The 23,084-nt window shown below is 42.9% G+C and overlaps 2 protein-coding genes across 2 annotated transcripts; one reads left to right on the plus strand and one right to left on the minus strand.

Moving 5' to 3' along the window:
- Nucleotides 1–99: 99 nt before the first annotated feature.
- LOC119691627 (influenza virus NS1A-binding protein homolog A) lies at nucleotides 100–11,422 on the minus strand. Its single transcript, XM_048628136.1, has 7 exons — nucleotides 11,205–11,422; nucleotides 9,336–9,799; nucleotides 8,955–9,116; nucleotides 7,293–8,217; nucleotides 6,039–6,241; nucleotides 5,606–5,746; nucleotides 100–4,975 (listed from the first exon to the last, which is right to left on the minus strand). Exons 1-7 carry the CDS (start codon nucleotides 11,239–11,241, stop codon nucleotides 4,859–4,861), a joined length of 2,049 nt encoding a protein of 682 aa, XP_048484093.1. The 5' UTR covers nucleotides 11,242–11,422; the 3' UTR covers nucleotides 100–4,858.
- A 2,844-nt stretch (nucleotides 11,423–14,266) lies between these two features.
- On the plus strand, nucleotides 14,267–18,062 carry LOC119692993 (odorant receptor Or2-like). Its single transcript, XM_038114940.2, has 5 exons — nucleotides 14,267–15,036; nucleotides 15,135–15,231; nucleotides 15,322–15,429; nucleotides 16,665–16,937; nucleotides 17,881–18,062. Exons 1-5 carry the CDS (start codon nucleotides 14,267–14,269, stop codon nucleotides 17,923–17,925), a joined length of 1,293 nt encoding a protein of 430 aa, XP_037970868.2. The 3' UTR covers nucleotides 17,926–18,062.
- Nucleotides 18,063–23,084: the final 5,022 nt, after the last annotated feature.

Genomic DNA, 23,084 nt, shown 5'->3' on the forward strand with positions numbered 1-23,084 from the left:
AACGATTATAAAAATAAATATGGCAACGACCAGGCAACGCACCAATGGGGCCTCATTCTTAACAGTAAAGGCATTTGCTAAGAAATAAAACTCGATTAGTTAAAATTTGCAATATATTTATTGAAACATAAACAATGGCGAATACTGCGCGGCCGCTTCATAGTGTGGCAGCTCGCGGGCGCACAGTCAGCCGCTGACACAACCTCCGCGGCGTGTGGAGTGTCCTGACAGCGTCAGGGGTACAGCGGACTGTCCCCGACTGACTGTGCGCCGGCGTCACGTCACTTCATTATCTATAGGACGCTCTATGGCAGCGCATCACCGCCCTAGCTCACATGCTAGAGCATGCTGGGTCTCTAGGGCTAGGGGTGTGCTAGGTGCTGTGCGGCGCCGAGCGAGACCAGACACAGTTATTAATAGTTATAAACGTACTTCATTATCACAAAGAGTAAACCCTCAACCAATCTCAAAACTAAACTATATTTTGTACAAATTCAGAAACAGTTATTTATCTCACATTTTTGTTACAGTTAATTTTATACACATAACTCTTGGTGTTTTTAGTTTTATTAATATTTTGTTTTAGAAATATTAGTGTCAATACAACAATGAACTCTACAGGATGAGGCGAAGAAGCGCTACCACTTGCCAGCTTGCCACAATACCGTCACCTCGCTACTGCAGAAGTGATCTAACATCTGCCAATATTGGTGCAAGCTCACTAGGAATGTTTTTGAAGCCCCAGCGATAGCGCTTTTAATATAATCATAATACCTTAAACATTAAAAGTACCTACATATTATGATATGAGCACAAAATAATACCTTACACAAGGACAATGCGCTGACACGTGCAACAACGGAACTACCTAAACTAATATTAGTGTCTTTTATACGCAAAAATAATTCTAAATACATTAGTTTAATTTTATTAAACGTCGAGACCGAAATCAGCTCTGATTCTGTTTAAAAGTAAGCAAATATACATTACCAATAATACAAACTAAGATTTAGATAATACAATTAATAATATCACTTTATTCTCAATACATGCAACATTTACAGACATTGTTCAAGGCATTGCCGAGTAAAGAGAATCAGAACGGCGACGGTAATCACTGGTTAGCAGTTTAGATTAAACAAAACCAAAAAATACTTAAATTTAACCTAAAGAGAGTATGGCGACCCGCGAGAAAACTGCTGCTCAGAGAGTATTCTAATGACCGTAATAAGTTATCGGGATAATAGTTTTATGAAAGTTCAGATATGACAGTAAAACTAGAGTAAAACCGTCGGTCAGCCTCGCAGGGAGCCCGGCATGTCCAGTAACGGACTGACTGCGTTCATTTATAAAAATAAACTACCAACAAATATTTGATCTATTAATGTTATTATTCCATTAGGACCAGTTTAGATTATTTATTAGGTGTCCTACAAGAGGTACCTACGTGCTAGCGAACCGGCCTCTGATGATTCTGTAGCCTCGGCCGAGGTCGCGGCCACATGACGCGGTCTCTACTACACTCTACGTAATAATGTACTCTAAAATGGGTATTGTTCATTATTGGGAAGTCTGAAACGATAGGGCTTAATTAAATACATTACGCAATTGAAATCCCTATAAACAACAAACTTAGAAAAGGGAATCAAATTATTATATTTCATGACTTTCTGAAAGTACTTACTGAATTTTTCGGTCGCAGTACATTTTTTGCTAATAATATTCTGTTACTACGTATATAAATACTAGATAGGAACTACAAATGATAATTATGTGATTATGAAACATATCATTATCATACACACTACGCTTATCAGAGATGTTGTGATATTGTAGTCTGGAGTTATCATTTATGACAAGGTCGGTCAATAGGTAGGTACCAGGCTACCTAGATAGGTAGGTACACATGTGCGTAGCTTCTAATATACGTACTCATTGTAAACAGCACAAGAATCAAGATAAATTAATACCACTTAGTTACCGGCAAAAAATATCGATTAGAGTTTAGTACCGACTTAATATCCAAATAATCCATTAAATATTCATCAAAAGAAATGAATAATAGATGATAAACGAGCTCGGAGCGGCCCCAAGGTCTGCCCACTGAGGCGACGCTTTCCGCAATGAAGCACACGAAAAACACGCGATCTTATAAAAGTGATACCTATTGTGAATAGTAACAATGACAAGAAATAACAAAATGGTATACGATTAATTGTTTACATGACGTCGCCATATAGCACGTGGATATCTCGGTGTAAGATAAACACAGTCTTGTGTGGCATGTCTCCGCCGGTCGCCATAATCTGCACGAGAAGCCTTACAGACGGACCTGTCACGCGAATCTACGTCTTATGCAAAGAGCAATACAGGCGATGATAGGGGGCAGAGGCATAAGTCTGTTTGCGTGGCCGTGACCGCGGCCCTCAACTAAACAAGATTCATTAGAGACGGACACAGTGTGGATGTACAATGTTACTGCAGAGACGAATGATCCAAGAAGTATGATAGAAAATATTCCATCAGGTCTAATAGACATAGCCTTATATTCCGATTTTAAAACAAATGCTGACATCAAATACATTTAAGAATCTTGTTTGGTTGTGAGCTGGGTAAATAGGTGGGTTACCATAAAATACATACAAAGATTAAAATTTAAATTTTGTGACGTGAAAAAATACCAATCTATAAACATTTAAATAGTTACCTTACAAACTTCGTGTATAATATAAATACATTAAACAAAATGTACAGTAGCAATATACAGATAGGTATAATCAGTATTACAATGTTGATACGTGTAAAGGTTCTACATCATATATTTTATTTAAAAAATGACGATACGCACTAAAATATACATAAGTATAGTATAAAATTCCAATGCTTCTTAGGACAATAAGAATGTATAATTTAGGTAAAATGTGTACAAAGTTGTGATAAAATACAAATATACCAGAGATACCTAAATACAAAATGCCAGATCTTGAAATAAAAATGCACTCGACAAATGCAGGAATAAAACGAAAGTAACGGAGTAAATGGAAATGGTATGCATCAGACAACACAGACAGAGGCCAGGCAGTGAGCTCACTACACCAGTAACTACACTGTGCTACACCACACCACAGCGCGGGGGAACTCACTGCCAGTACTCTGCACTACGACACGACATCTAGAGCGACGCGGCTCGCCGACCCACCTGTAGTATTACCTAATATATCATATATTATATCTATGTATACTTACTAACAAGCATTATTATCATCCAATCGTTACATAAGTAAATAATATGAACGATTACTTTAGAGAGGGAATTACGAAGAATAACCACATAATAATGCCTACCTACTTATTTATTTTTTGATAAAATAAAGGAAACTAAAGTTGTGTAGTATTATGTAGCTCTATATGATATTTTCATTCATTCCTAGGTAATTTATTTTATAGCATGCTATTCACTCGACCATTGAACTCCTGATATAATTAAGTTTATATTAGTTGTATAATATAGGTGGTTACAGAGAAACCTTATATACTGACAGCGAATTATCCTAAATACTTGGACACCAAACTAACACCAGCGAAAATAATTACGCGCTAAATCCGCTAACAATGTACCTACATATAGGTAAATAACTCATCTATGTATATAACGTGGTGGTCATCGGCGGCCGCGGTCGCTGAGGTAGCTCATTGATTCATTATTGCTCTTCGATCACCGCCGCGAGCCTGTGCCAGGGCAATGAGACACATCCCGTGTGCCAGGGAGAGGGACACGGTGCTGGGTGCCACGGACATGAGACACAGGGTGACTGCGGTCATTACTGTATCTACCAAGATATCGGCCGATTTTAAGATACTTATGAGGAAGGACGAAAGGAATTAAAATTTTAGTGACTTTCAGGTTTTGGAAAAAACCTACTTAGTCTTAGTAAGTAGGTAAGTATCTACCGCAGACCGCAGCAGAAGGATGCATGACGACTTGTAGGAAATTTAAATTTATTTAAATTCTATAATCAGCAATATTCTTTCCTATCAGGTATGATAAATCGAAAGTTTTGTATATAATATAGTGACAGAGCCGCAGAGGTCGTCGACCGATTTAGTCACATGAGTTGCCAACTGCTGTCGCTACACGCTTACCGAATGGATCTCCTATTCTGACATATTTTGAGCATTAAAACATAGAAGATAAGGTTGCTCGGTGCCTGCAGTGCGAGGCGTCCTCGACTGTACCGAGCCTCAATTTGCGCCGCGACTAATGGAACATTATTACTCTATTAGATTCATAAAGTGGACGAACATTGTTGGTTCAACTAAAGTAAACTTCGACTAAATTATGTATTATAAATTATTGCGTCGTAAAGCGATGTCACTATGTTGTGTGCTGAAGAGATTGCTTTGCATAATTATCTCACGTTATCGGCCGATATCGCGGAGAACAATATATAGATTTATATAATATTTGCGATAACGCGCTGTGGAATACTCTCATACAAAAATATACATTTTATTCAATGATCCGGGCATGTCTGGACCGGGACAACACGTCCCGTGCTAGTCGGTGGACATTAGTAGATATAACACCCCTCTTTTCACGTCGGGTTTAAAAAGAACTTCATCAACCAATCCACTGGCAGATTAGCTTAGCAGCAATAACTAAAAGCAGATACATAAAGTAGATTGGTCAATGAAAACTACAATAAAACAGATGGTTTGACAACCTGTGCAATAGTATAGCATAAACCCTGCATTATAATGATAACATTATTTGGAAATCGGTAGGTAATTTCTGTAGAATACTATCAAAAATTATAATTAAAATCTGTAGAAGCACAGGTGACCCGTATGTGAGGGACTATACTTGCGCGGGCGCGGCGCCGCCGTCTCCCTCGGCTTCCCCGTTTGTCTCTGTCTCTATCTCTTTCCGACCGTTTGTTTCTGTCTTCTCCTCCCCGAGAGTTAACTCTTGCAGCTGAAATGGAAACAACTGTCATTGGAATTCTCAAACCTGTCCAGGTACCGCGCGCGGCAGAAACATGCACGCGAGGCGGTATAGGTAAACGTATTTTATTTCATATTCATAGTGCGTCAATAAACGACCGATTACACTGTGAAGTATTCGATACGCACCCTCGCGTCAACACACTTTACTTAATTACGGTGGGACGTTTTTTAACGAAGAAAATTATGTGAACAGTTAGCTTCATAAGTAACATTGTTTTCATTGAATTTACTGTTGTTAGTTTGACAAGTACATAAAAGTCTACCTAAACTTTGTACCTACAATTGACCATGCTACCAATTTATGATATGTATTTTTTATAATTTATTTTGAAAATATAGACCATTTTAAGAAACTTATTTCGTTATTTTTTATTTTTATTAATTACAACTATTTTTAATCATAGAAAGGACAAATGAAGGTTATTCGTTTTTATTGAATAATAAAAAAAAGAGACCTAATTTAAAATCTGATGACCAGAAATTGTACTGGAAGCATATTCCTCGAAACGGTTTTAAGCATTTCATTCTTGTTCAGAAAGTTAGCATGGCCAATTGAACATGAGTCCTAGTCGTAGCTCAACAAGTGACGAGTAGATACCTTGTTTCCGACGGGCTGGGCGGGCAGGTGGCGTGGCGGGCGCGCGTCGCGCAGCGCGGTCCACTCGCCCGCCAGCTCGTACAGACACTCCACGGAGCTCAGGAAGTGCTGCCCGCTGAACCCGCCCACCGCGTACAGCACCTGAGGAGAACAGAGTTACTGCACTTGCACTACATAGTTACTGACACATCAATTTGGTAAATATCTTGAAAAGAGTGAAAGAAACTCTCGTTTAAGTCAAGGTCCTATTAAACAGTTAGGCTGCGATTCTATATGTGTTACATTTAAGTCATTTTATTTCAAAGGTTAGAAAAAAATACACATCCATTGTCTGCCCAGCAGTAAGAAACTAAATAAACTAATTAAAAAAAATTGACTGGCAGACTTTTGCTTCTATAATAATTCACTGAAAAAAAGAGGTAGGTATGCATACCTCGTCGAGCGCTAGCAACGCGGGCGCGGCGCGCGGCTCGCGCAGCGGCGGGCCGGGCAGCCAGGCGGCGGCGGCGGCGGGGGGCGGGGGCAGCCAGTCCGTGCGCCGCAGCGAGCACGCGCCGTCCGAGCCGCCCGCCGACACCAGCGCGCCCCAGCACACCGCGCCGCCCACCGAGCGCCGCGCCGTCGGCAGCGCCGGCCCTAAGGACCAAGGGCTACATCAGTCGACGAACTGGACCGGTCACCGATTATAAAGGGTTTAAAATGTAAACGGCCGATAGTGGTGACTGTGACTTTATTGGACAGAAAAACATTTTCATCTCTCCTGTAGAATCAACATAGGAAAGGCACAGCCCTCAGAAACAGTAACTACATTATAGCTAAACGAGTGGATGAAATGTTACGGATATTTAAAAGCGTTGTGAGTCTAGATCTATCTATTAGGTACGGAAAAGGGTTTGAATGGATGTACTCTTGGAACTGCATCGTGAAAATCGTTGTAAGTAAAATAAGTAGAGCGATTCACTATCCTCAGGTATATTATTATCTTTGTATAGGTACCTAATCATCTAGCGGTGGTGTGATGTTTAACGACTACTTTAAAAACCCAAACGTGAGTATAGCACCTTCTATAACAGCAAGTTCGAAATGATAAAATTCTCAATAAATACTGTCAGAACCGGTCTTTGGTTGCATCGAGCAATGTGCCTGACCTGCGACAACCTGCACCGGCCGCGGTCACCCGACACTGGCGGACTCACACGACGGCCAAGTGTTGTCGCAGGTCAGCACACAACTACACACACTGTGAATGAACAAAGGCATCGTGCCAACTGCAGTTCACGAACATTGACTTTGAGAAAATGACACCACAACATGTGTAAAGAGATGACAATATAAATAGATTATTCTATCTTACAACAATATAAATATGTAGGGACATAAATATGTAGGGACATCTCACACACGGCCATCCGACCCCAAGCTAGGCAGAACCTGTGTTATGGGTGTCGGACAGCTGATATATCTACACAAATACATAGATAGATAGATACTAAATATAAATACCAACACCCAAGACCCGAGTACAAATATCTGTGTTTAAACAAATATCTGCCCCAGCCGGGAATCGAACCCGGGACCTTCGGCTCAGTAGTCAGGGTCACTAACCACTACGCCATTCGGTCGTCAATGAAATGAATGTTTTTGTCAAGGAAGAATAATTGTTAAAGAAAAGTAGTAGGTGTCTCACCCTCGATCCACTCGGCGTCGTCTCGGTCGAGCGGCAGCAGCTCGGTGCTGGCGAGGCAGTGCCAGGCGTCGCAGCCGCCCAGCGCCCACAGCGCGCCGCGCCACGCCGCCGCCGCCAGCTGCGAGCGGCCCGTGCGCAGCGCCGGCGCAGGCTCCCAGCGGCCGCCGCGCAGCCGGCACACGGCGCGCAGCGGCACGCCCGCCGCCCAGCCGCCCACGCAGTACAGCGCGCCGCCCGCCTCGTGCGCCGCCGCCGCCGCGTGCGACCGCGCCCCGGGCATGCGCGGCGCCGCCTCCCAGCGCCGCCCGCCCTCCGCCAGCACGTCCACCGAGTCCAGCTCCGCCAGCCCGTCGCTGCCGCCCAGCGCGTACACCGCGCCGCTCAGCCGCGCCGCCGGGCAGCGCGCGCGCGCCACGCTCAGCTCCGGGCCCGCCGCCCACGTGTTGCTGGCCGGGTCGTACACCTCCACGCTGCGCAGCGCCTGCGCGCGGTCGTAGCCGCCCAGCACCAGCAGCTTGCCGCCTAGCGTGGCGCCGCCCAGCGCGCAGCGCGGCCGGGCCAGGGCGGCGCGCGCCTCGCCCGGCCCGGCGCCGGCGCCCGCGGGCGGCAGGGGGGCGCCCCGCGCCACGCCGCCGCCGCCCTCCGCGCGCCACGTGATGTGCACGGCCACCACCTCGCCGCCCAGCGCCAGCAGCGCGCGCGTGGCGCGGGGCGGGGCGCGGCGCGCGGCCAGCACGGCCCAGTCGTCGCCGGCGGGCGGCGCTGCGGGCGCGGGGGGCGCGGGGGGCGCGCGGCGGGCGGCGGCCTGGCGGTACTCGCGCAGCGCGGCGCCCTCCCCCGCGCCCCCCCCCAGCTCCCCGCAGTCCCGCAGCGCGCCCCCCGCGTCCACGTACAGCATGTGCCCGCGCGCGCACAGCCCCTCCAGCTGCCGACAACACGCCGCGTCAACAACCACCCACACTCGCTGCTACACTCTAGCCGCCATGAGCAACATACAAAGCAGGTAGGTTTTAGGAAATGCGGGTTTGATGTGTTTGGCATCTGTTCGGGCTGGTGATACGGTCAAGCCCTAAGGATGTCAGATGCGAGTGCAAAAGGTTGTCAAATAAGAACGAACTGATAAGCTCAATGGTCTATAATGCACTAAACACTTAAATGCCTTTGTATTGCATAATGTATTGCCTCGCTTCGCTCGGCTCTCAAGGGTTTAGGAATGCGAAGTTGGTTTATATGGCCTCGCTTCGCTCGGCTCTTTACGGTTTAGGAAATACCGGTTAAGTTTGTATTGCCTCGCTTCGCTCGGTCCTCAAAGCTTGAGAATATGCAGGGTTGATGTGTTTGATATGGCTTCGCTTGCCTCCTTAGGGTTTTTGGAAATGCTATTTAAATTTAAGAAATGTGGGTAAGTTTGGCACTCTAGGTTTTAACCTAGTGCGCAAACCTAACCGGAATTCCCTAAAGTGTAAAAAGCCGAGCGAAGCGAGGCAATATACAAACTTAACCGGTATTTCCTAAACTGTAAAGAGCCGAGCGAAGCGAGGCCATTCATCTCAACCCAGCATTCCCTACAGCCTAACCTTATCGGCATTTTCTAAACCCTAAAGAGCCGAACGAAGCGAGGCCATACATCTCCAGTGTCGGTGTTTGTGTGTGAGTACGCACGTCGTGGTGGGAGTCCTGCAGGGCGGCGCGGGTCCAGGCGAGCGCGGCGGCGGCCAGCATGCTGGGCGACTCCTCGCCGTCGTGCGCCGAGCTCTCCCGCAGCAGCTCCACCCGCAGCGCGCGCACACCGCCCAGCCCGCCCGCCGACAGCACCTCGTCGAACTGCACACGACATACAACAGCTGTGAGCGGGCGCCGGTACACACTGCCACTCAACAACAAATCGACTACTGCAACTCAGATAATGTAGACAGATAATCTTGCAGAAATAAGGTTGAGACAAACTATTAATGTATTCTTATATTTCACGAGAATTAGTGGATTAGGTCTTGATTGATGTTGATTTGGCTGGAAAGTTTGTCACTGTAAGTAGTCACTCACGTGTTCAGCGATGTAGGCGTCGACGAGCGCGCGCTGGCCGCCACCCAGGCCGGGCAGCGCGCGCACGGCCAGGCAGTCGGCCGGCGTGAGCGCGCGCAGCAGCCGCGCCGCCAGCGCCGAGCGCGCCGCCTCCACGCGCATGCGCGCCGCCGCCACGTACAGCCCGCGCGCCGCCGCGCCCGACGCCGCGCGCAGCCGGCCCGTGTAGATGAAGTCCAGCAGCTCGCGCACGGCGGCGGCGGGCGCGTCGATGCGGATGAGCGGCCCGGGCTGGTCCTGCAGCAGGCGCGGCGCCGCGGCCGCCAGCAGCGCGCGGTGCGCCGGCAGCTGCAGCCCGCACGCCGCCGCCAGCGTGGCGTCGCAGCCCAGCCCCGCCAGGCGCAGCGCGTGCAGCGCGGCCAGCACGCGCGCCGCCCAGCCGCCCTCCAGCACCGCCGCCGGCCACATCGCGCCCTCCTGCGACTCTGCACCCACAACACACTCATTACATCACCATCTATACCTATACAACTAAAGTATAGTTTTATATTGCTCTTCTATGAATGTTTGTTGTTTTAAAAACTTTGAGGTGTACCAGTTTTATTCAATAAAAAAATACTCATTTTCTCATTCAAGAACCTGTGGGTTTACATCAAATAATAAATTTTGCTTTAAAACTGCTCTTACAGTGAGGAAAACTTCACAAGAAGACCTGCATATTACATTTAACACATATCTTGGAGTGTGAACCCGCAGTGGAATGCAATTTAGACCTTGGGGACATGCTCAAAGGTAAAATTTGGGAAAACCAGGTACAGGCACTAACAACTCTGCAGAGAATAGAATCCTAACTTAATAACTAATATCATAAATCAAGTGTCTGTCTGTTACTCTTTCACGCCAAAACTACTGAACGGATTTGAATGAAATTTGGTAAACATATAGTCTAGACCCTGACAAAGAATATGTTCATAAACTACTTTTTATCCTGGAATTCCCACGGGAAAACTTTTTAAGGCAAAGCGAAGCTCAAGGGAACAGCTAGTAGATCATATATTGGCCTCCACAATGGAAAACATATTAAATCAATTTGTAAGAAACATTCCTACTTGCTAAGTTGCTACAGGATTGTTATACAACATAATAACTAAGAATGCTGCTAAGGATTAAATGTTGATTATTATCAAAACAAAGCAAAACAACATTCTTATCACCCTCCAGACAACATTCATTTATTATTAAAGATAACAGAGGGCCTCAATTTTTATAGGTATGAATAAAAATTAACCTACTATGGTGTATCCACATAGTAAGAAACCCTAGTTACAACACACTAAGAAAAGGATGTCTCAACAGCAGATTAAAGTTAGCAACCTAATAATGTGCTTTGAATTATGACACTAAAATAATAACACCCGTGCAGGGGGACGGCTACCAGACCTGACCATCACTGCAGTGATGTGTAGGGATTATAAATACAAGATAGTATTCAATTTAACAAATAAACATTCATAAGAAATGTGTTAATCATAGTTAGGTAAATGGTAATAATAGTAAGGAAATCAATTTGCAAATATTCAAGTCACATGGTTTTAATATAAGCATCACATGGCCAAATAAAACCAGCCTGTATCTATGTACGCAGACAACATGATGTCGCCTGTACTCTTCCAGCAACCTCATTATCTTTTTAGTACCAATAGCTAGCCAATTGAATTGAATGTGGAGCAATAAAAACGTCGCAATAGGAAGGAGAGGTTATGCGTGTCGCGGGCGCGAGCAGCCGCCTGGTCCCGCGGGCTGGTGCAGCGGGCGGGTACCAGGGCAGCAGCAGGCGGAGGAGCAGGCAACAGGCGACCTTGACCCGGGTCGCGGCCGCGGCGGACTCACCGTCGTCGTCGCCGTTCGTGTAGCCGTCGGGCTTCATGTCGCCGGGTTGCTGCAGCAGACGGTCACGAGCTCATCACAACACTCTACTCGAGTGTGAACAATCCGACACAACCACGCAAATAAACCGATATCCGATACCACAACACGCGCACACACCACGCGCCGAGCTCACATTTGACAAATAACAAGTTTTTGACACTTCGACTTCGTTGACTTTGAGTACTTTGACGTCTTTAACACAATCAACAATGACAGGACGTGACTATAATCTGTGCAACATTCACTGTTTGACGTTTAGGAGGGTGCGTTCCATAAAGAAATACCATGCAAATACGGAAATATTAAATTTATTTTAAGGTCATTATTAGGTACATTATTACTGTACGCATTTAACTGCATTTAACCATAGAACCACGCGGGCTCAAGTTGAAAACTGATCGCTGGAAGGAGGTTGGGAGATATAAATCACGTCCCAAGATAGTAATATGACTGTGGGCAAATTTTCTATAAGTACAAAACGCCCAATGTCCTTTTATAGAGCGTTTCATCAAATAACATGACTTAGGGCCTTTTGCAGAAACATATTCAGAGACACGGGCTTATTCACATAAACACGGGACTCCAAAAACCCCACAAAAACCGTCTGAAACGGTTAAATCGGGCGATATTGCAGGGAAAAATTACTACCAATTAATTCAATTTAATTTGCCAATTTCACCATTCTCGGTTAGAGCATAACCAGGGAGTAGGTAGTGGTTTACTTTTGACCAGTGTTGCCAGTGGCAGATAGTCAAATATAACACGAATCAGATCAAAAAGTAACATTTTCCCGAGAAAAGTAACATGGCCTTTTTAAATATGGAAACCGACAAAATACTTACTATGGCAGTTTATTATACAAAAAGTAAAATAATTTTCCTGTCCTATTCGGTAAAATTTAAAAAATCAAAAAACATACAGTCAATGTCAGTCAAAACTTATTTTAGTTGCAAACACGACTCGACTTATTAAATGACTGATTCCATAAAAACGTACTCATTTATTAGATTAAAATAATGAATGCAACATTTACTTAACAAATCAAAACGCAAATTACAAAAAAAAAACAACGACACATAGTATTAGGTAGTTACTTTGAAAAAAGTACCGACTGATCGATTCGCTGCTAGTCAGACAGAACTTAGAGTGAACCTCACTCGACTCACTTGTTCGCACGCCAAGAAACCGGGATGGAAGATTGCGAAATATACTCGACTCACGCGAGTGAGTGAATATGCGGCACAACGAAGTTGATAGATTTTCACACCGTTAGTCAATTCACAAAATCAAGTACAAGCCAACGTAACAAACAAAAAAATGTATAATTCTTGGAATCGTTTCATTAATATTTTTTTATTTCCTAGAAAATCTAAAAAGTAACACAAATATAACATATTGAGTCGTGTAACATGGAGGTAACACAAGAGGGTCAAAAGTAACGTAAAATGTTACTTTTGTAACATTCTGGCAACGCTGCTTTTGACACATCTGTCATGAATTTTATATGGAGATGACGTTTAATTTATAAATCAATCCCTGTTGGTTAGATAACCGAGAATGGAGAAATGGCACTAAACGTTCTTGGGGAGTACCTATATCAATCCATGGCTTCTGAACTTGTATTCTGCATTTGTCTAGTCCACCAATATCAAAACAGATTTGAAATTGGCGGCCATTTGCACAAATGAGAGCAACTTCCAAAAGGGTGATTACTTTTGACCTACCTTGTACTTACCTAACTACTTATTGTAGTTATGAAATATTATCAAGTACTTACCTACCTATATTTATTAAAAAATATCACGTTACTTATACCTACTTAACTAACTTTCTTCTACGTGTTTTTATACATTACGCGTAGGTATGCTCACAGCATCACTAAAGCCCAATTTACATTTTATTAGTGTTAGTAGAGTGCTTTAGGAGATTAGATACTTTAGTTGAAACATTACCCTAAAGCTCACTGGCATCGCAACAAAGGAATAAAGCACATTCGAGAAGCCTTTCAAGTTGTTCTAAATACTTTCCAACTCGTGTGACCCCAGCAGCTGCTCCATCGACACTCTACCTACCATAGTTATACCGCTCATTATATCTGATACCTATAAAGTTACATTACAGTACATTATTACCTATATTATATTTTTTATAACGCCTTATTAAAACATTGCCACACATTTTCCAAGCATTTCCGAGGCCGCGGGCCAACCACAACTCTGCTACGCAATCTGAAAACATATGCCCTGGATGAAAGCGAAGATGAGACCGAAAGATAAGATACTTTTTTCGATTTGCTTTCGGTTAAGGCGGAATTTATAGTTAGGTTCTAATTTAATCATTGTACAGCTAATTTTAAAGGCGATGCGGCAAAATTTCCATTATTCCGCTTGCCGGTATAATAGGGACCAGGAATCTCCCGAGTCAGGTCTGACACTGACTACCCACGAGACTAGAGACCATTGGAAATATTCGATCTCAGCAGAGTAATTGAAATTAAAACTACTGAGAACGAAGCAAAATGTTGCTACAACTAGGTACTTACATAGTAGTTAAATAATATTTTTAGGAAACTTCCATAATAGTTACTTACATAAATATGTATAACTCAAGAGGTTTCTTTATTAATATTATTTTTACTACAATGAGCAATCCCGAGCAATGAAAATGTTCCACTCACAAAATGTCGACAACTCGACACCGAATGAAACCAGTATAGGTACCTAACTACCTACCTACCTACTTACTCAAGTTGCAATAATAATTTTACCTACAACAGACCGGGACAGCAGGTAAAAAAAACCCTGTAAAATTATTTAAGTACTGGCTATTGATATGTGGTAGAACTGACTGCTGTTAAATAATTATAAACTACGATTGACCAAATAAAATAACATGATAAAAAATCTTTGAATAAAATTATGGACTATCACTCAATTATTAACTTTCAATCCGACCTTTACATAATATAACGTGGACTTTAAAATTCATTATGATCTTTCGACACCATTTTGAAGTCGCACATAATGTTAAAGAAGCTAAAGCATAGTTTGAACGATGGCACTCAGGCGCTGCTGGGCCCCAACATCGCACTGCTGCGGCTGGCGGGGCTGTACCTGCCGGCGGGGCGGGGCGCGCGCGCCGGGTGCCTGCTGCTGCACGCGCTGGGCACCGCGTTCATAGTGCTGCAGTACGTGGAGCTGTACTTCATCAGCGACGACCTGCACCTCGTCGTGCTCACGCTCAAGATCAACATGGTCAGCACCAACGTGGTGATGAAGGCGTTCTGCTACGTCGTGTTCAAGCGGCGCTGGCGCGAGCTGCTGCGGTACGTGGCGGCGGCGGACGAGGCGGAGCGCGCGCGGCCCGCCGCCGCCGCCGCCGTGCGCCGCTACACCGCGCTGAGCCGCCGCGTCACCGCCGCCTTCTGCACGCTCAGCGCCCTCACCGGCGTCACCGTGGTGCTCGGGCCCTACATCAAGTGGCTGTCGGAGCGGTACCTGGACGGCGCGCCGCACCCCGCCGTGGACCTCATCTACCAGGCCTACGTGCCGTGGGACAAGACGACCCCGCGCGGGCGGCTGCTCGCCAATATCTGGTTCGCGCTAGGCACGCTGTACGGCTGCACGGTGTTCACGGCGTTCGACGTGGCGGCGGTGGTGCTGATGCTGTTCCTGGGCTGCAAGCTGCAGCTGCTGGCGGCGCGCTGCGAGCGGCTGTTCGCGCCTGCACCCGCCCCCGACCGCTTCTGGGAGACCGTGCGCGAGGTGCACACTGAACACGTCCTGCTCATCAAGTCAGTTGCTCAAATATGCCATAGTTTCCTCAAACGGATTAATTCAACCATCTCACAATCCTAGCAGAGTGTGACTGACGTCATGGTGTCGCCCGCAGGTACTCGCGGGTGTTCAACTCGCTGGTCTCCCCGGTGATGTTCCTGTACGCGCTGCTCTGCTCGCTCATGCTCTGCACCACCGCCTTCCAACTCACTGTGAGGATATTACATTACCTGATTGTTTATGATAAAGATGCCCGATAGACGATACTTCTGATACGAAATGTGTTTAAAACCGCTTTTCAGTCCATGCCGATGAATATAACAGAAAAGATCATGACGGTCGAATATCTGATATTCGGCGTGGCGCAGGTGTTCATGTTCTCCTGGTTCAGCAACGACGTACTGTGGAAGGTAGCTATTCATTAGGATTGTAAATTAGAGTATTAGGATAAGTAAATACTACACTAATCAGTAAGCACCTGCTTTTAAAACTACGTGGTAAATTTGTAATGCCCGGTTTGCTGCAACTACTATACCGTCAGCCAGACATATTTGCTGCATTCGTTGCTCCTGTTCGTACAGTGTGCCCAACCCATTTCCACTTTCGCTTCGCAATTTCCTTGCTGATGGGGGATTGTCGGTACAGCTTCCATAGATCTTCGTTAGGTACCTATTGTCTTCGGCCAGAAAACGTGTAGAACCTCAGGGACTTATTGACGGACACTTGCAGTTTGTTCGTCATCCCTTTCATCACTCTCCACGTTTCGCAACCTAATAGCAATGGAACGAACGATAGCTATGGGATCGAAGAGGGAGATTTTTATCCGCTATGTGAGCACATTCGAGTCCCAGACAGGTTTGAGCTGGGCAAACGCAGTCTTCGCCTTCTTGATCCTGTTTTCTCTTTGATCTTGTCTATGTATATCCTCGTCTGTTCCTTCCTGACATCAGAAAGCCAGTAAATGACCTAGGTTACTTGTGACATCCCGGAAAGTCCCCGGATATCTGAGGGTTTTACTCGTAGTGTCTCCACGCCTTTGCAGTGTAACAAGACATGGGATCCGTTTCATCCTCCTCCATGCAACTTCTGCCCGTACTCTATAAAAGTACTCGGGTTGGCTAGGAACAATGGAAAAGCCATTTACCAGATCTCCACTCTGGTACTGGAGCAGTAATGCAGCAGCTTTTACGTCCCGACATGCATAACATGTCTACCCATGGAGCCTACACAGCTGGGTCGAACGGCGAGTGCTATCTTCACACACTTCTTGATATCTAGTAAAGCACCGGATATTTCAGTCCAACCGACGTCTTCGCTGTGTGCCCACCATATGGCGTAGTGATTAGTGGCCCTGACTGCTATGCCGAAGGTCCCGGGTTCGATTCCCGGCTGGGACAGATATTTGTTTAAAGACAGATATTTGTACTCGGGTCTTGAGTGTTGATATATTTAGTATCTATCTATGTATTTGTGTAGATATATCAGCTGTCCGACACCCATAACACAGGTTCTGCCTAGCTTGGGGTCGGATGGCCGTGAGATGTCCCCACATATTTATTTATATTTATTTATAGACCTCTACTACATGGTGGCCGCAGTATTACAGTTACAATAATACCTATGACCCGTATTACTGTGTACGCAGAGCCAGCAAGCCTCGTATGGAGTGTACTGCAGCGCGTGGCCAGACGCGTGGCCGACGGCGGCGGGGGTGGCAGCGGGGGCTGCGGGGGCAGCGGGTGCGGGGGTGGAGGCGGCGGCGGGGGTGGCAGCGAGGGTGGCAGCGGGGTCGGCGGGGGCGCGGCGCGAGGCGGCGGCGCGGCGGCAGGCGCTGCGGCTGCTGGCGGGGCAGCTGGCCACGCCGGTGCGCTTCACCGCCGGGCCCTTCGCCGACCTCACGCTCGCCAACTTCATCAACGTACGTTCAACATTACCAACCAACACTTCATTATCATAAATAAAATAAAAATAATTGACATTATACCGTAAATAACCACTTCGTAGGTAGGTAGGTAAAACGTCAATCGTACAGAAACACTACTATACCTATTCAAAAATCTATCGTCGTAATTCACATTCAGGTTTTGTTCGCATAGGCGCTCTTACAGTATTTCCATTACTTACCTTTATAATATTATGGAAATTCATTCACAGGTAATACAGCTAATTTAGCCTACACTTTGGAGACTTTTTTTTGCATTATGTAGTGGTACGGTTCAATAAAATTCATATGTCAATTATTTAAATTATTTTCGAATCGATGTTCCCTGTAAGTACACAATACTACTACAGAAGCAGAAACGTATCCAAATGAATTTACCTGATCTTACTCAAGTACGTGATGGGAACAGACAGTAGGTACTCTTGTGTACGTACACATACGGGTCAATTCAGACGTACCACAACCACACCACAACCACAACCACACCACAACCACGCGGTGTGGTCGGGCGTATATTTTGTATTGACAATGAATAATCCAATTCACACGTGCCACATTTTGCCGTTGTTATCGACCACCTGTGTAATACGACCACATCGCAACCACATCGCAACCACAACGCAACCACATCGCAACGGCAACGCCGCCACGCGGCGGCGGCACCGCGGCCACCTCCTCTCCCTATTAAATGCACACGACGACGTGGTTACCACATCGCAATGACAGCGACAACGCAACCACATCGACATTTTGTCGCTGCCACAACGCAACTGCAAAAAGCCGCTGTCACACGATTCACACGTAACCACAGCTTGACACATTTTGTCGCTGCGACGTGGTGTGGTTGTGGTACGTGTGAATTGACGACGCTAACTTGCTTCCTATAATAAGACGTTAATATGCATTATTATGTTTTCAGATACTCAAAGGAGCCTACAGCTACTACACATTACTTAAAGATTAATCTTTAAACAAATAGTTAAGTATTTTGTTTGATTAGAAAAATAAAAAAAATCAAGTTTCTTACCTCTTTTTGTAATGAGGAATTTTCAACCATACACAACAACTTCTACAAAAAACTGCCTATATAAATGGCGCTAGTAAAATCTTCAACCTAAAAGCACTGCATTTTATTTAACCTGTCAATTAAGCGACATCTGTAAAAAAAAACTAGGTATTTTACATGCTAACAAAAAAGACCCCTGTCAAAAAACTGGCGGCGCACGCATGGCTAACTTATATTTAACATGAAATTTTTAACATGTTTAGTTCAGTTCAGACCTACAGTCAGCAAAGAACTTTATCATCAGATCTTCGCAACAGGAAATGTTTCATGATGAATACAAAATTCTTAAAAACAATGAAAGTTTGCATAAGAAAAATAGATTTATTAGCCTTTCTCATTTTTATGATTCTCAGAACTAGGGTTTCGTTTTTCCCGACCTTTTTCTGTTCCCGGGAAACGGGAATTATTTTCAAGATTTCCCGGGAATTTCCGGGAAACGGGAATTTATTTTAAATGCTTGGTTTTGCTATTTTTGGATATTAAAAGTCTATTAAAACACTTACAATTAAATCAAATATACTTTTATCACTCGTATAGGTAGGAAAAATAAAAAACCGACTTCAAAAAACCACTAAAAATCAAGAAATAATTTAAGGTTTACACCAATTCTATGTGACAGTACAAAATTAAATATACCTAAGCAGGAACTGCTCTTTTTTATGTTGGTGCGGTGCGGTGACAAGGTAATCTGAGGAAATGTGGCACCAACTTCAAAAAAGAACAGTTCCTGCTTAGGTATATTTGTACTGTCACATATAATTTGTGTAAACCTTAAATTATTACTTACATTTTAGTGGTTTTTTGAAGTCGGTTTTTTATTTTTTTAAATTATTATTTTATTTTTAACCGACTTCAAAAAAAGGAGGAGGTTCTCAATTCGTCGGGATCTTTTTTTTTTTATATATATTTTTTTATGTATGTTCACCGATTACTCCGCCGTTTATGGACCGATTTTGAAAATTCTTTTTTTGTTGTATTGGGTTGAGCTCCCAGGTGGTCCCATTTTTTTTTCAGAATTTTATCTCACCCCCAAGGGTGGGTAAAGGGGTAAAAACAGGGTATGAATTTCCATTTTGGGCACATATTAACCGATTCTAATGAAATTAAGAATGTAAATATAGTTCTTATAACAAAAAAATATGATGGTGACCTTGAGCTGATCTGATGATGGAAACGGAAGGCAGTCAGGGGAACTCCTCAACGGTATATAGCAACTACTTCGTGTTTAGGCTTGAATGATTCGTATTGATTAGTAGGACTTTTTGGTATCATTTGCACCTTACTTTTGATTGAAAAATATTGCAAATAAACTAAAAACTATAAAATAAAATAATAATTAAAAAAATAAAAAAACCGACTTCAAAAAACCACTAAAATGTAAGAAATAATTTAAGGTTTACACAAATTCTACTCGTATGTGACAGTACAAATATACCTAAGCAGGAACTGTTCTTTTTTGAAGTTGGTGCCATATTTCTTCAGATTACTTTGTCACCGCACCAACATCAAAAGAGAACAGTTCCTGCTTAGGTATATTTGTACTGTCACATACGAGTAGAATTTGTGTAAACCTTAAATTATTTCTTACATTTTAGTGTTTTTTTGAAGTCGGTTTTTTTATTTTTTATAGTTTTTAATTAATTTGCAATAATTTTTAATCAAAAGTAAGATGCAAATGATACCAAAAAGTCCTACTAATCAATACGAATCATTCAAGCCTAAACACGAGGTAGTTGCTATATACCGTTGAGGAGTTCCCTTGACTGCCTTCCGTTTCCATCATCAGATCAGCTCAAGGTCACCATCATATTTTATTGTTATAAGAACTATATTTACGTTCTTAATTTCATTAGAATCGGTTAATATGTGTCCAAAATGGAAATTCATACCCTGTTTTTACCCCTTTACCCACCCTTAGGGGTGAGATAAAATTCTGAAAAAAAAATGGGACCACCTGGAATCTCAACCCAATACAACCAAAAAAGAATTTTCAAAGTCGGTTCATAAACATGTCGGTTCGTGAACATACATAAAAAAAAATATTAAAAAAAAAAAAAAACCCGACGAATTGAGAACCTCCTCCTTTTTTTTGAAGTCTGTTAAAAATTGAAATTCATACCCTGTTTTTAGCCCTTTACCCAACCTGGGGGTGGAATAAAATTCTGAAAAAAAAATGGGACCACCCCTGAGCTTAACCCAATACATCAAAAAAAGAATTTTCAAAATCGGTTCATAAATAGCGGAGTAATCGGTGAACATACATAAAAAAATATATATACAGATGAATTGAGAACCTTCTCCTTTTTTCGAAGTCGGTTAAAAAAAGCAACAGTCAGATAAATTAACGACCAAAATTATACTTATTTGTTTTACATGCCAAATCATTTGTTTTTCTTAATTGTACCAAAATTAAATAATAAAAAAGGTATTATAATTATAATTAACAGTATTTTGGTACTTTAATTACATACATTTGAACTGTGAAGTGTTAAATTACATGCGGTATTTTTGTTTTACTGATGTATTACGTTTTGATATAATTTTACAAGTTTTTATTTTTTATGCAAATAATACATTAATAATACAATAAAATCAAATTTGGCCAAATATTACATCCACAACATGCTTCGTAATTAATCTAAAAGCCCTCCCCGAATCGTACCCGGCTCAAAGGTACCCAATAATAATAAAATACTAAAAATTAACAGTATGAAAATAATATTATTATGACATATAATTAAAATAGAAAATTAATAACACTTGAGGTAATGTTTTAGAAAAATTAATACATTCAACGATTTATCGCTCAACCTACTACTTATTTTGTTTTTTTTTCTATCTGTTAGTAAGTTTATAAAAAATAAACGCGGACACAAAACGGGGACATAAAAAAAATATGACAGGCGTCACACTAGCGTAAGCTTTTACATTTTTAGGTAGGCGGTATATAGGACCAACAGATAAATAAAGATGAAAATATTGAATCAGGAAGAGGTGAAACAAGGTGATGTAGATGAGTCATTTATCTTTGCAATGCAGCTGCTCGAAAACAATAACACGTATGATTTTCCAATAATTTACAACAAAACCGAGTTTCTCTTCATAGACGACAAGTCTGTCGATATAATATTTTGGTTTAAGGTAGGAGAAACAGATAAATAAATATAAAAATATAGCATATAATCGATTAAAAATCAAACCCGGGAATTCCCGGGAATGCTATTTTTTTTCCCGGTTTCGGGAAGGACAAATTTATAATTCCCGGGAACACGGGAACAAAACCCTACTCAGAACATCATTTTCATTTTCATTTTCATTTTCATTTTCATTTTCATTTTCATTTTCATTTTCATTTTCATTTTCATTTTCATTTTCATTTTCATTTTCATTTTCATTTTCATTTTCACTTTCATTTTCATTTTCATTTTCATTTTCATTTTCATTTTCATTTTCATTTTCATTTTCATTTTCATTTTCATTTTCATTTTCATTTTCATTTTCATTTTCATTTTCATTTTCATTTTCATTTTCATTTTCATTTTCATTTTCATTTTCATTTTCATTTTCATTTTCATTTTCATTTTCATTTTCATTTTCATTTTCATTTTCATTTTCATTTTCATTTTCATTTTCATTTTCATTTTCATTTTCATTTTCATTTTCATTTTCATTTTCATTTTCATTTTCATTTTCATTTTCATTTTCATTTTCATTTTCATTTTCATTTTCATTTTCATTTTCATTTTCATTTTCATTTTCATTTTCATTTTCATTTTCATTTTCATTTTCATTTTCATTTTCATTTTCATTTTCATTTTCATTTTCATTTTCATTTTCATTTTCATTTTCATTTTCATTTTCATTTTCATTTTCATTTTCATTTTCATTTTCATTTTCATTTTCATTTTCATTTTCATTTTCATTTTCATTTTCATTTTCATTTTCATTTTCATTTTCATTTTCATTTTCATTTTCATTTTCATTTTCATTTTCATTTTCATTTTCATTTTCATTTTCATTTTCATTTTCATTTTCATTTTCATTTTCATTTTCATTTTCATTTTCATTTTCATTTTCATTTTCATTTTCATTTTCATTTTCATTTTCATTTTCATTTTCATTTTCATTTTCATTTTCATTTTCATTTTGCTAGGTAAGGTTAGGTTAGGTTAGGTTAGGTTAGGTTAGGTTAGGTTAGGTTAGGTTACCATCCAGCCATACCATCCGCACGGACACTGCACAACGCCGCTGGGCATTAAAATCGCTGGACCGGGATAGCCTAGTTGCTGCTGCAACGGTAGCGTCATGGGCGGGAAGACCGGCCGAAGGCGTCAACGTAGAAGAGGAGGCCAATTGGTTCCGGGAAACGATGACGTCCATCTGTGACGCGTCGATGCCCCGGGCCAAGCCATCCACACGCAGAGGGGCGTACTGGTGGTCAGAGGAAATTGCGCAGCTGCACGCGGTTTGTCTCCGCAGTCGACGCCAGTACACCCGAGCACGGAGAAGACGCCAGGCAACGGAGGCCGAAAAGAGTACCGCCTATGACGCCTATCGGGAGGCCAAAAATGCGCTTCGTTTCGCGATTGCAGACGCGAAGGCTCGGTCCTGGAAGGAGCTCCTGGAGGGTCTCAACAGGGATCCATGGGGCCGACCGTACAAATCAGTACTGGGCAGGCTGCGTCCGTGGGTCCCTCCGTTGACCGAAACCCTGGAACCCGCTCTGGTAGAGACAGTGGTCAGCACACTGTTTCCCAGGGCCCAGGAAGGTCAACAAGACCCTATGCCGTTAGACCCGACCACGTGGTCTGACGAGCTAGGAGTGAAGGATCCGGAGCTGGAACGAGCAGTCAGGCGTCTCGGAGCGCGGAACACCGCTCCCGGCCCCGATGGCATACCAGGACGTGTGTGGGTGCTGGCGCTCAGGGCTGGTTTATTCAGACAGTTCATCTGTCTGCTGAACCGCTGCCTGAGTGACGGCGAGTTCCCCACCGACTGGAAGGAGGCCACGCTGGTGCTCCTGAAGAAGGAAGGCAGGCCCGCAGACTCTCCCTCTG

This window comes from Plutella xylostella, chromosome 20, assembly GCF_932276165.1.
Source record: "Plutella xylostella chromosome 20, ilPluXylo3.1, whole genome shotgun sequence".
NCBI classification, from domain to species: domain Eukaryota; kingdom Metazoa; phylum Arthropoda; class Insecta; order Lepidoptera; family Plutellidae; genus Plutella; species Plutella xylostella.

Bases quoted from the DNA above. Each gene is read 5' to 3' on its own strand.
- LOC119691627 (XM_048628136.1), bottom strand. From the start codon at position 11,241: ATGAAGCCCGACGGCTACACGAACGGCGACGACGACG. The intron at 9,117-9,335 runs GTGAGTGACTAC...TGTCGTGTGCAG, and splicing joins ACGCCTACATCGCTGAACAC to TTCGACGAGGTGCTGTCGGC. The intron at 6,242-7,292 runs GTGAGACACCTA...CTTGGTCCTTAG, and splicing joins CGACGCCGAGTGGATCGAGG to GGCCGGCGCTGCCGACGGCG.
- LOC119692993 (XM_038114940.2), top strand. From the start codon at position 14,267: ATGTTAAAGAAGCTAAAGCATAGTTTGAACGATGGCACTCAGGCGCTG. The intron at 15,430-16,664 runs GTAGCTATTCAT...CTGTGTACGCAG, and splicing joins GCAACGACGTACTGTGGAAG to AGCCAGCAAGCCTCGTATGG. The intron at 16,938-17,880 runs GTACGTTCAACA...TTATGTTTTCAG, and splicing joins CGCTCGCCAACTTCATCAAC to ATACTCAAAGGAGCCTACAG.